The 13,725-nt window shown below is 38.1% G+C and overlaps 1 protein-coding gene across 4 annotated transcripts in view; it reads left to right on the top strand.

Moving 5' to 3' along the window:
• The window catches only part of LOC131134430 (stromal interaction molecule 1), a 30,933-nt gene that overhangs the window by 3,516 nt on the left and 13,692 nt on the right, over nt 1–13,725 (top strand). For all 4 annotated transcript variants that reach the window (XM_078792665.1, XM_078792664.1, XM_058079708.2 and 1 more), the window contains exons 3-6: nt 2,736–2,866; nt 5,251–5,365; nt 9,742–9,853; nt 9,979–10,094. In XM_078792665.1, coding sequence (XP_078648791.1) covers nt 2,736–2,866; nt 5,251–5,365; nt 9,742–9,853; nt 9,979–10,094 — 474 coding nt within the window. The remainder of the gene's footprint in view (nt 1–2,735; nt 2,867–5,250; nt 5,366–9,741; nt 9,854–9,978; nt 10,095–13,725) is intronic.

Here is a 13,725-nt window from a genome sequence, read left to right as displayed (position 1 = left end):
TAGACCGCCATGTCTTGTTGTTGTCTTTCTTTTTTTTTTTTTAACATATAAAGCACTTTGTGCTACATAATGTATGAAAAGTGCTCTACAAATAAAGTTTGATTGATTGATTGATGGGGTCATCACGATATCAGTATCGATATCTGATTCCGATGCTGGCGTAATTAACACATCGGAAATTGCCGATACCACCTGCAGACATTTTTAGTCCATGAGCCATGCTTTAATCTTGTCAGTAGGATATCAACACACTCACTGACGCATTCATGGCCTCATAAAACAGTCGGACATCTCAACAACTCTTAACACATACAAAACTGACAGGTCGTGGCGATATCATACTTGCCTGGAAAGAGGAGGTCATCACAGCCTCATGTAAAATAATCAACAAGAATGATAATGTAGCAACCCGGAGGTTGTATGCGATGTGAATAATCCGACTGCCTGTGAGTCCTTGAACATGTCAGTGATTCTGTGTGTACGGTGCTACACATATGCAGGTTGCATAGTAAATAAATAGAGCTCTGATATTGGCAAATGTATCGGCAGATATGAATTTTAGTGATATTGTACAACCTTGGGAGTTTATTTTGCTTTATGGTTTCAGCCGTAAATGTTAGTAACACATTCCTATTCAATCCAATCCACTTTATTTATATAGCACATTTTATAGTTTACAAAGTGCTGCACAAACTAGTAAAATAAAGTAAAAATACAATAAATAAAGGCACAAATTGAATTTAATCCAAAAATAAAAGATCAAATAATATAATAATTTTAATAATAATAATTTATTTTATAATAAATAAATTACATTTGTTTATTTAATAATAATAATTTTAATATAATAAGAAATAAATAGTAAAATAAATATTAAAATAGTTTACAAAGTGCTGCACAAACTAGTAAAATAAAGTAAAAATAAAATACAATAAATAAAGGCACAAATTGAATTTAATCCAAAGCTAAAAGATCAAATAGTATAATAATTTTAATAATAATAAGTTATTTAATAACAAATAAATTACATTTATTTATTTAATAATTTATTTAATAATACTTTTTAATATAATAAGAAATAAAATAGTAAAATAAATATTAAAATAGTTTACAAAGTGCTGCACAAACTAGTAAAATAAAGTAAAAATAAAATACAATAAATAAAGGCACAAATTGAATTTAATCCCAAACTAAAAGATCAAATAATATAATAATTTTAATAATAATAATTTATTTAATAATAAATAAATTAAATGTATTTATTTAATAATTTATTGAATAATAATAATTTTAATATAATAAGAAATAAAATAGTAAAAAAATATTAAAAACAAGAAGCAAAGCAAAAAAATATAAAAAATAAAACCAATTAAAATAAAAAGGAAGAACTAAAAGACACAGGACCATACGATTCACTCCGAGTTAAAAGCCAGAGAATATTCCTTTCTTATACCTGCTGCGTACACCTTATCCACACATCTTGTGGCTTCCCACAGCTCCATATCTACAGTGCGTTCCCAACAAGGTCTCTCATATGTGGGATCATCCGCTTTTTCTGTGAGACTTTGGGAAAGAGAGAAAGTGCTTTGGCGGTGCGTGGAAGACGGGAATCATTCGATAAGGCTTCACTGACAGATTGACAGACTGCCCGATTACGTAATTATATCATCATCTTTCAGTGTCACTAACATGTCAATACTTCGAGCGACGAGTCATCAAACAGACAATAATAAATCCAAGCTTTTAAATTGGGCCCTTGTCTAAACAAGCCACAGCGCAGGAAAGCTTGTCGATCTGGTTTGGTGCTTTCCAGCAGCAGATACACAAACTTTTTGTTTGTTTTGTACTGACTCTTTGCACAAACGCAGTTCAGTTTATCTTAGTCTTCACACAGCTCCATATCGGCACTGCATCCCCAACAAGGTCTCCTATATTCAGTCTATGGTGGTTAAGCGAGGGGCAGCCCAGATGGGGACTGCGTTCTTTGGTAATAGTAATGGTTTTATTTCATTTGAACATGCATCAGATTACAATTGAGTGCATCCCATAATCAGTTCCCAGTTCCACATGTCCAAAAGGAGTAGGAAGAAGCAAAGCTTATTAAATCCTACCCCTCCATCTGGTACTTTTACAATCACTAACTGTTACATTTGTTCACTTCCTGCTTTCCTAATATAATTTAAGTTTTTATTTTTTTATATTTTTATTTTTATTTTTATTTTTATTTTTATTTTTATTTTTATTTTTATTTTTATTTTTATTTTTATTTTTATTTTTATTTTTATTTTTATTTTTTATTTTTTATTTTTATTTTTATTTACTCAATCCATTCCATAGTTTGATTCCACATGAAATGCTATGACTTTTTAACGTAGTCCTAGCATAGAAGTGTTTCAAATGTACTTCTTCCCTGAGATCATATTTCTCGTATTGGATGATATTTTTAGCTAATTGCTAATTTTTAGCCTTATGCATTATTTTAGCTGTTTGAAGATGAACTATATCAGCAAGTTGAAGTATTTGTCATTTTAGAAATAAGGAGTTAGTATGTTGTCTGTAGGTGGCATTATGAATTATCCTTACTGGCCTTTTTTGCAGTACATTTAGCGAGTGAAGATTGCTTTTTTTTTCTTCTTTCTGTCTTTCTGTCTTAAAAAGACTAAATAATCAAAGCCAGCAACCGCATGTTATCACAAGAGTGTGTTTTTCACGCACTTCTATATGACCTCCAACAGATTTTTGTCGCATCGACGAGCCGCTGTGCAGGGATGAGAATGGCGCTCTCAGCTATGAGGCCATCCGCAGCATCCACAAGCAGATGGACGACGATAAAAACGGCAACGTGGACGAGGTGGAGACAGACGGGGTAGGTACAAACATGGCAGTTGATTCACTCCTGGGAATATTTTGGATCAAGAAGTTCTTAATAACGTCATTCCTTCGTCCAAAGAGGTATTGTCATTTGTATGCCCCGCTGCCCTTTTCCGTGCAGTTTGTGTCAATAATTAACGTAAAGCACACACGGCTGACCTCATGTTATTCTGCATCGCTGCAAATGAAGATGCTCTGCCATTAACAGGTTTACGTCGTTTCTTAAACTAACTTTTAGTGTGAGCAGCTCTTAATCATCAGAGCTGCCTGCGGTTCATTTATCATGCTTGATCATCTGTAAACGGGCCAGCGAGACCTCAGGGTGACTTCTTCTGGAGTCTCATGATGCTTTGATTCAAGCTAAAGAAGGCGGTGCCGTCACTTCGCCCGTTTATGCTTTGATAGGTCAAGCATTTTTGTTTGCTTGTATTACAAATGCACTTCTTTGAAACTACAGAAGATGTTGTCTTAAAGGGGAACTGCACTCTATTTGGAATTTTGCCCGTCATTCACAGTCTGTATATGATTTGATGATGTAACATTTAATAGTTGCAGTATCTTGCTGTATTTTAATGATTCAAAACACTACCGAAACTTCTTTCCTTGGTAGCGTTCATACACTTACTTATGCTAGTTCCGTCAACAACAACAGCATAGATTCAGTGACATGTCCGATCTCCTCGGGATGGCTGTGTCTTCCAGCACATGACGTGCTCTCCAGTCCTCGGGTAAAAATACTGACTGCAATCAAGCATCTTGTTGCGTCTCGGTATTCACTCTTCAGTGTGTAAATGACGCAGAGACAAGCAGTTAGCGAGGTGTAGTGTTAGTCCGCCAGGTAAATATAGTTTTTTATGTTAGCTGCTACAATAACAATGTAGCTTGGTTAATATATGAGTCAGTTTTTACAATTTATAAGAAATTCACCATGCTCCCGATCTCATTGCACATGGCTGACAGTAATTTTAAACCTCTTAAAAGAACCTGATTATGATTGGTTATGGTTGTGGAATGAAAAAATCGTAGGTACACCCAAAAATTGTCAGAGGCCCTGAGCCGGAGGATCCGATTGGCTCTCTATCAAGACATAGAACGATCCTCAGCCCAAATGAAGTTGTTACTGGTACCGAGCATAGGCTAATAACCATCAGATGGCGTCTGCGAGAAAATGGTTTTAAGAACAAAAACATCTTCAAAGCCCTTGTCTACTTCCACGCCACAAAACTGAGAGCGCCAAACATGGACATTGAAAAATGGAAGAAAGTTTTATTCTGATGAGGAAAAAATGGAACCCCTAATGCAGGGGTCTCAAACTCAATTTACCTGGGGGCCACTAAAGCTAGGGTCTGGGCAAGGCTGGGTCGCTTCAGGTTTTCAAAAAAAAAACAAAAAAAACCCCGCATTTATTAAAAACAGAAAAATATACAAACTTTTTCAGTGCTTTGGTTGCAATTTTCTACAATAAAAGCTCTGATAAAACATTCCACTGTTCTCAAATATCTTAATTTTTATTTTTCTACACAAAATAAGATGAAAAATAAACAAATCAAGAATAAAGAAAATCAATCAATCAGTAATAAATAAATATAATAAAAATAATAAAATGACAAATAATAAAAACTTAAGAAACCACATATAGTTGGTGGGTAGACAAATGATTTTTTTCAGATTAAAATGAACAAAGCATTATTAGAGCCCTGTAGACATGACAAAACACGACTATAGTCACATTTATACTCTTTTTATTTACAACATATTGTGCAACTGCAGGGTCTTGAGACACATGCTAACTCGCAAACTAGAGAGCTAGCGACCTAAACGGTAGCCTTCAAGTTATTTCCTTTCAACTTAAATAGCCAAAAACTTACCACTTCCACACGGATAGTGAGGATAACTATCCTCACTATTATACTCACTATCCTCACTATTACTATTAAACTTTCATATCAAGGCGGGGGCCTCAAACTAGTGTCCTGCGCAGCGTGTTTGAGACCCCTGCCCTAATGGTTACCAACGTTACTAGCATGACACGGAGATTTGGAGGGGTGCCGTCTGACCTCCATCAATTCATCAAACAAGCAAGAGAAGCATGAGGTCCTCCACCCATCCTTGATGACAAAGCATTGACATGGTGACCGAGTTGGCTCACACTGCGGCCTGCAACAAGATAGCCCATCTTTGTCTACTGACAAGCGAGAGGTTGAATTCAGTGGCGATAGTAAGAGTGGCTTCTTATCTGAACTTGTTTGACATGTTTATTGACATGTAGAACAAATCGACAAGAGTACTACAAGTTCTCTGCTGTCCTAGCACATCATTCCCATTAGGACACAGAGAGTCATGTCCTAGTTACCAAATCATCATGTGCTTGCCCTGCAGTTCCTGAGGGAGGATCTGAACTACCACGACCCCAAGGCCAAGCACAACAGCTTCCATGGCGATGACCAGTTCATCAGCGTGGAGGACCTGTGGAACACATGGAAGGGCTCTGAAGGTACTGCATTGAATCCAAGTAAACGTCAAGTTATTCTTGACATGAGATTGTTGAAAGGTCAAATCAGTGGTTGATGTGGGTGTCCTCACTGTGACCCTTTTATGGTAATGGTAATGGTTTAATTTCATTTGAACATGCATTAGATTCCAATTGAGTGCATCCCATAATCAGTTCCCAGTTCCACATGTCCAAAAGGAGTAGGAAGAAGCAAAGCTTATTAAATCCTACCCCTCCATCGGTACTTTTACAATCAGTAACTGTTACATTTGTTCACTACCTGCTTTCCTAATATTGTTTAAGTTTTTATTTAAATTATTTTAATTATTTTTTATTTAATTAATTTTTAATTATTTTAAAAAAAAAATTAATTTTCTAAATTTTTTTAAATTTTTTGTCACATACCGAAGTAGGAGGTGATATGCGCATCCAATGCCATAATGGGTACCATAGTAAGTGTCAATATAGTGATATATACAGTGAAGAAAATAAGTATTTGAACACCCTGCTATTTTGCTATTTCTCTCACTTAGAAATCATGGAGGGGTCTGAAATTTTCATCGTAGGTGCATGTCCACTGTGAGACAGATAAACTAAAAAGAAAAATCCAGAAATCACAATGCATGATTTTTTAACAATTTATTTGTGTGATACAGCTGCTAATAAGTATTTGAACACCTGAGAAAATGAATGTTAATATTTGGTACAGTAGCCTTTGTTTGCTATTACAGAGGTCAAACGTTTCCTGTAGTTTTTCACCAGGTTTGCACACACTGCAGGAGGGATCTTGGCCCACTCCTCCACACAGATCTTCTCTAGATCAGTCAGGTTTCTGGGCTGTCGCTGAGAAACACGGAGTTTGAGCTCCCTCCAAAGATTTTCGATTGGGTTCAGGTCTGGAGACTGGCTGGGCCATGCTAGAACCTTGATATGCTTCTTACGGAGCCACTCCTTGGTTTTCCTGGCTGTGTGCTTCGGGTCGTTGTCGTGTTGGAAGACCCAGCCACGACCCATCTTCAATGCTCTGACAGAGGGAAGGAGGTTGTTCCCCAAAATCTCACAATACACGGCCCCAGTCATCCTCTCTTTAATGCAGTGCACTCGTCCTGTCCCATGTGCAGAAAAACACCCCCAAAGCATGATGCTACCACCCCCATGCTTCACAGTAGGGATGGTGTTCTTCGGATTGTACTCTTCATTCTTCTTCCTCCAAACACGCTTATTGGAATTATGACCAAAAAGTTCTATTTTGGTCTCATCTGACCATAAAACTTTCTCCCATGACTCCTCTGTATCATCCAAATGGTCATATGCAAACTTAAGACGGGCCTTGACATGTGCTGGTTTAAGCAGGGGAACCTTTCGTGCCATGCATGATTTCACATCATGACGTCTTAGTGTATTACCTACAGTAACCTTGGAAACGGTGGTCCCAGCTCTTTTCAGGTCATTGACCAAGTCCTGTCGTGTAGTTCTGGGCTGATTCCTCACCTTTCTTAGAATCATTGAGACTCCACGAGGTGATATCTTGCATGGGGCTCCACTCCGATTGAGATTGACCGTCATGTTTAGCTTCTTCCATTTTCTAATGATAGCTCCAACAGTGGACCTTTTTTCACCAAGCTGCTTGGTAATTGCTCCGTAGCCCTTTCCAGCCTTGTGGAGGTGTACAATTTTGTCTCTGGTGTCTTTGGACAGCTCTTTGGTCTTCGCCATGTTACAAGTTAAAGTCTTACTGATTGTATGGGGTGGACAGGTGTCTTTATGCAGCTAACGACCTCAAACAGGTGCATCTGATTCAGGATGATACATGGAGTGCAGGTGGACTTCTAATGGGCAGACTAACAGGTCTTTCAGGGTCAGAATTCTAGATGATACACAGGTGTTCAAATACTTATTTGCAGCTGTATCACACAAATAAATTGTTAAAAAATCATGCATTGTGATTTCTGGATTTTTCTTTTTAGTTTATCTCTCTCACAGTGGACATGCACCTACGATGAAAATTTCAGACCCCTCCATGATTTCTAAGTGGGAGAAATAGCAAAATAGCAGGGTGTTCAAATACTTATTTTCTTCACTGTATAGCACATCATGACTGGTTCAAGACTTTTCATCCTTGTATTTAGCAAACATCAACTGCTTGTACTTCTTCCCTGAGATCATATTTCTCCTCTCTAGAGAAGTATTGGATGACATTTTTAGCTATTTGCTTATTTTTAGCCTTATGCATTATTTTAGCTGTTTGAAGATGAAATATATCAACAACTTGAAATATTTGTGATTTTAGAAATAAGGAGTTAGTATGTTCTCTGTAGGCGGCATTATGAATTATCCTTACTGACCTTTTTTGCAGTACATTTAGCCAGTGAAGATTGCTTTTATAGTTATTAGCCCATATTTCCACACAATAAGTAAGATATGGTAGAACCAGAGAGCAATAAAGAGTGTGGAGTGATTTCTGATTGAGAACAATTTTTGCTTTGTTCAATATTGAAATATTTCTGGCCACCTTATGTTGTATATTTGTAATATGAGGTTTCCAGCTCATATTTTCATCTATTGTGATCCCCAGAAATGTATTTTCCTTCACCCTTTCAATGTCTACACCGTCTATTTGTATTTGCTGGTGCGTGTCCTTTCTGCTGTTAGCAAACAGCATGATTTTAGTTTTATTTAAGTTCAAGGACAATCTATTATCATCAAAGCATCTTTTTAGTGTTTGACCTTTCTAATGATTTTGTCTGTACCCCCTCCAGAACAAAAAGCAGTGGTATCATCCGCAAATAATACCAGATTTAAGTTTTTTGTAACTTTGGAGATATCATTGATGTACAAGTTGAACAGTTTTGGCCCCAGTGTTGACCCCTGGGGAACTCCGCACGTAATATATGAACTTGCAGATGTGTATTCTCTTTTAGTTGTCTTTCTTGTGACAATGCTGTGAAATGATATTTAGCTTTTCCCATGCAAGCGCAGTCCGCACGGTCAAGGCGTGTGGAGGAAATTTGCCGGGCACTCTGCGATATCCTCCAGCCTGTCATCACCAAATCAGCACACACACTGTCGCCGTCTCTCAACCGGCAAGTCTGGTCAGACCATCACGAGGGCTCTTTTATGTGCTGTGCCGTATCTGGCTATCTCATCTTTTACACCCTTTCTGCCGGCTGCCTTTTTCACACTCGTAGTAAGTACACTTCACGCCAGCAGCTGTGGAGCAGGTTACCCTCCCCCTCCGGCTTCACTGTTATGACACCTGATATCTGCGAACTCATTTGGGAACTCAAGCCTAGAACAAGCCTAGAACAAACCATTAGGTTTACCTGCGCTGTGTTAGTGGTTGATGTTGCACCACTGTGAACTACATATTAAATATGAGTGACAACAGTTCAATTGCATTATTGGTTAGATTATACCAGGGGTCTCAAACACGCGGCCCGCGGGCCAAATGTGGCCCGCAGGACACTAGTTTGAGGCCCCCGCCTTGATATGAAAGTTTAATGTTAGTGCGGCCCGCGCAAGTTTGATATGGATGCTGTATGGTATCATGTATCCAGAAAAAATTATTACGTTTGATTCATGTTCATGTTAAAGGTTAAATAACTGTTAATAGTTATCCTCCCTATCCGTGTGGAAGTGGTAAGTTTTTGGCTATTTAAGTTGAAAAGAAATAACTTGAAGGCTACCGTTTAGGTGGCGAGCTCTCTAGTTTGCGAGTTAGCATGTGTCTCAAGACCCTGCAGTTGCGCAATATGTTGTAAATAAAAAGAGTATAAATGTGACTATAGTCGTGTTTTGTCATGTCTACAGGGCTCTTATAATGCTTTGTTCAGTTTTGATTATTGCTTAGATTATACTATGGTTCTGATTTCATTATTTGAGATACAAGCATAAGAAGTTTGTTTCATCTTTTATTTCAATGATGTCATTTACTTGTATTTTGCTGGTTACCACTCTGTCACAGTGACTAGTCAATAAAGTTTTATTTTATTTTGCTTTGCGTTCTTAAAATGGTACAATTTCCTCAAAAAAGAGCAATTCTGGAAATATTCAGAGGCCTTGAGCAACCTCTAAATATTGTTAAAAAAATTCAAAATTTTGCACAGTGAGTTTTTATTGATATCCTAACACATTTAGAGGGTGAGAGTTGAACATTTCCAAAACAAATTTCTGACCCCCCCCATATAAGGACCACCCTAACTGACAATGTCAAATTAAAAAAAAGTCATTTAGAAATGACAGCTTGCTCGCTCGTCGAATCAAGATCGCAATTTTTTTTGGCATACAAAGACGAATTAGAAAAATTCAAATATATGAATGCATAAAATGAAAATAAATTGCACTATAAATGCAGTATTACTTCTTACTGTTTTTTTCAGTGTATAACTGGACTGTGGACGAGGTGGTTGAGTGGCTCATCACCTACGTGGAACTGCCTCAGTATGTTGAGGCCTTCCGCAAGATGAGCTTTAACGGGAGCACCATGCCGAGGTAAGACGGCATAAAATGTCTAATATTTTCAAATGGCATGCCGTGTGGTTGTATTTCCCACTTTGCTAAGCGGAGCTTATGCATCTGGCATTGACTTCCGTTTACGCGTGTCTGCTCTCTTTCAGGCTGGCGGTGAAGAACAACACTCTGACACACACGATTCTCAAGATTCTGGATCGCAGCCACGTTCAAAAGTTGCAGCTCAAAGCTTTGGACACCGTGCTGTTCGGAGCGCCTCTCAGTAAGTGGCATCATCGCGTAATTGGCTTTTATGTGTGATTCTCCCGCTTGTTCATGCATCGCTGGTTAATTCCAGATAGTTCTAAACTTGAAAGGAGCCTCGAGGCAGGGAGGGGTCACAGTCCAGGGTCACGAGGTGGACTGCAAAATATTCCTAAAATGTTCAGCTCAGTCAGACGGAAGCCGTGTGTGAAAGCAGGAAATGTCAGTCAGTGTAATGATGGATTTATCTTGCCTGGTAATCTCACCACATGCGACCAGCTAGTGCGTGCCAGTTAATACAAATGACAAATAGCATCAAGCGACTATGCAACAATGGTTGTCCTACATTGACAAGCTTACATCCGCTACTACAAATTAGAGATCGACCAATATGGTTTTTTGGGGGCCAATACTGCTTTTGATCGCTCAATTTATATGAAAAAATGACCATGATAACAAATATTCCAGGTCTCATGTTTAAACAAATATTTATTGAAATGTAAACACTAGGGATCGACCGATATGGTTTTTTTGCGGCCGATGCAGATACCGATTTTTTTCCATCACCCTTAGCCGATGGCCGATTTTGCTCGGGACGATATTTGTGTCTGATACTGCTTTTGATCCCTCAATTTATAAGAAGAAATGACCATGATAACAAATATTTATTGAAATGTAAACACTAGGGATCGACCGATATGTTTTTTTTGGGGCCGATACCGATTTTTTTCCATTACCCTTAGCCGATGGCCGATTTTGCTTGGGCCGATATTTGTGGCCGATACTGCTTTTGATCCCTCAATTTATATGAAAAAATGTCCATGATAACAAATATTTATTGAAATGTAAACACTAGGGATCGACCGATATGTTTTTTTTGGGGCCGATACCGATTTTTTTCCATCACCCTTAGCTGATGGCCGATTTTGCTTGGGCCGATATTTGTGTCTGATACTGCTTTTGATCCCTCAATTTAGTATATGAAAAAATTACCATTATAACAAATATTTATTGAAATGTAAACACTAGGGATCGACCGATATGTTTTTTTTTTGGGGCCGATACCGTTTTTTTCCATCACCCTTAGCTGATGGCCGATTTTGCTTGGGCCAATATTTGTGGCCGATACTGCTTTTGATCCTTCAATTTACATGAAAAAATGACCATGATAAGAAATATTCCAGGTCTCATGTTTAAACAAATATTTATTGAAATGTAAACACTAGGGATCGACTGATGTGTTTTTTTTGGGGCCGATACTACCGATTTTTTTCCATCACCCTTAGCCGATTTTGCTTGGGCCGATATTTGTGGCCAATGCTGCTTTTGATTCCTCAATTTACATGAAAAAATGACCATGATAACAAATATTTATTGAAATGTAAACACTAGGGATCGACCGATATGTTTTTTTTGGGGCCGATGCCGATTTTTTTCCATCACCCTTAGCCGATGGCTGATTTTTGCTTGGGCCGATACTGCTTTTGATCCATCAATTTATATGAAAAAATGACCATGATAACAAATATTACAGATCTCATGTTTAAACAAATATTTATTGAAATGTAAACACTAGGGATCGACCGATATGGTTTTTTGGGGCCGATGCAGATACCGATTTTTTTCCATCGCCCATCGCCGATGGCCGATTTTGCTTGGGCCGATATTTGTGGCCGATACTGCTTTTGATCCATCAATTTCTATGAAAAAATGACCATAACAAATATTCCAGGTCTCATGTTTAAACAAATATTTATTGAAATGTAAACACTAGGAATCGACCAATATGTTTTTTTTGGGCCGATGCCGATACCGATTTTTTTTCCATCACCCTTAGCCGATGTCCGATTTTGCTTGTGCCGATATTTGTGGCCGATACTGCTTTTGATCACTCAATTTATATGAAAAAATGACCATGATAACAAATATTACAGGTTTCATTTTTAAACAAACATTTATTGAAATGTAAACACTAGGGATCGACCGATATGGTTTTTTGGGTCCGATGCCCATACCGATTTTTTTCCATCACCCTTGGCCGATGGCCGATTTTGCTTGGGCCGATATTTGTGGCCGATACTGCTTTTGATCAATCAATTTCTATGAAAAAATGACCATGATAACAAATATTACAGGTCTCATGTTTAAACAAATATTTATTGAAATGTAAACACTAGGGATCGACCCATGTGTTTTTTTTTTTTTTGCGGCCGATGCAGATACCGATTTTTTTCCATCACCTTTAGCCGATGGCCGATGTTTTTTTTTTTTGGGGCCGATACCGTTTTGTTTTCATGCGTGTATCGGCCGATACGATAAAAGGAAAAAATGCAAATATCGACCCGATATATCGGCCGGCCGATGTATCGGTCGATCCTTACTACAAAAAAAGTGGGAAAAGAGAATTTTAATAAGGAAGAAACCATGTTGTGCAGTCGTCTGTGTGTGGCATGTGTCACACTGGATTTTGCCTCACCTCGAGGAAGATGCAAAGCGAGCGGCGTCTGGCTTTGACAGCCTCTCCAAGTGACAAGCTCACACTGACTGTGACTTCCTCGCTGCAGCAGCATTTTAAGACACGCGCACAATGAAGCCCATCGTCTTCCGGGCCCCAACGTTACACAAGTCAACACGCTGATTAAAGCACATCTGCGCCTTTCCAACAGTAGAGCCGCAGGAAAGAGTGGAATTAGGCTGTAGATTATCCTGCAAATCCTCAAGTGAAATAACTTCAGGGCACGAGTATATGAATGTTGAAAGCTTCTGTTGTGTCAGCCTGAGCTGTGCAGCTGCATTGCAATTCAGGGAGTGCTTTGGACTGACAAACACTTGTCTGACTTGTTAACATACTAGTCCTTCTCAAAAAATTTGCATATTGTGGAAAAAAAGTTCATTATTTTCTGTAATGTACCGATAAACATTAGACTTTGATTTTAGATTCATTACACACAACTGAAGTAGTTCAAGCCTTTTATTGTTTTAATATCAAATCAACTTTATTTGTAGAGCACTTTTCCTGCAAAGACATGCAACACAAAGAGCTTTTCAGAATTAAAAACAATTACCAATTAAAAGGAAAAACAATTACAAAAAAAATTACAAAAAATTCCATACTAGACCCCCTCCAAAGGGAGGAACCCCCAGCCGGCCGGGTCGTAGGGACCCAAGGACAGCAGACCCGACACAGCCCCCCGTGTGGAGGACCCCCTCTGAGGAAACACTGGAGTTTAAAAGCCAAAGACTAAGAGCATAAAATAGGACTAAAAAGATAAAAAAAAATTAAAATAAAAAAAAAGTTTAAAATATCAGTTAAAAGCCTTTATTAAAAAGGTGCGTCTTTAATTTTTTTTTGTTTTTTTAAATATCAACAGTCTCTGCAGTCCTGAGAATCCAGCAGGCTGGGTCTCACCGTGGGTTTTTGTTCTGGGTTTTGGTACCGCAGGGTCCGCGGGGGTTGATATAGTAAAAGCAGATCAGACAAATAAGAAGGTGCAAGGCCTTCTTATCACAATATGCTGATTTTTTTTTTTAAAAGGACTAGTATACGGCTTCCTGTTTCAGCAACGTCAATAATGTACTTTAGAAATATTTTTCCTTGAAAGCTGGGGTGCACATTTTACAGCTCAGCAACATCAAAAGAGTAGTGGGCC

Source organism: Doryrhamphus excisus, linkage group LG8 (assembly GCF_037039965.1).
Source record: "Doryrhamphus excisus strain RoL-2023G ecotype Guam linkage group LG8, RoL_Dexc_Guam_v1.1, whole genome shotgun sequence".
In the NCBI taxonomy this organism is placed as follows: Eukaryota; Metazoa; Chordata; class Actinopteri; order Syngnathiformes; family Syngnathidae; genus Doryrhamphus; species Doryrhamphus excisus.
The sequence above is the reverse complement of the archived record's forward strand: the minus strand, read 5'-3'. Positions and strand labels throughout refer to the sequence as shown.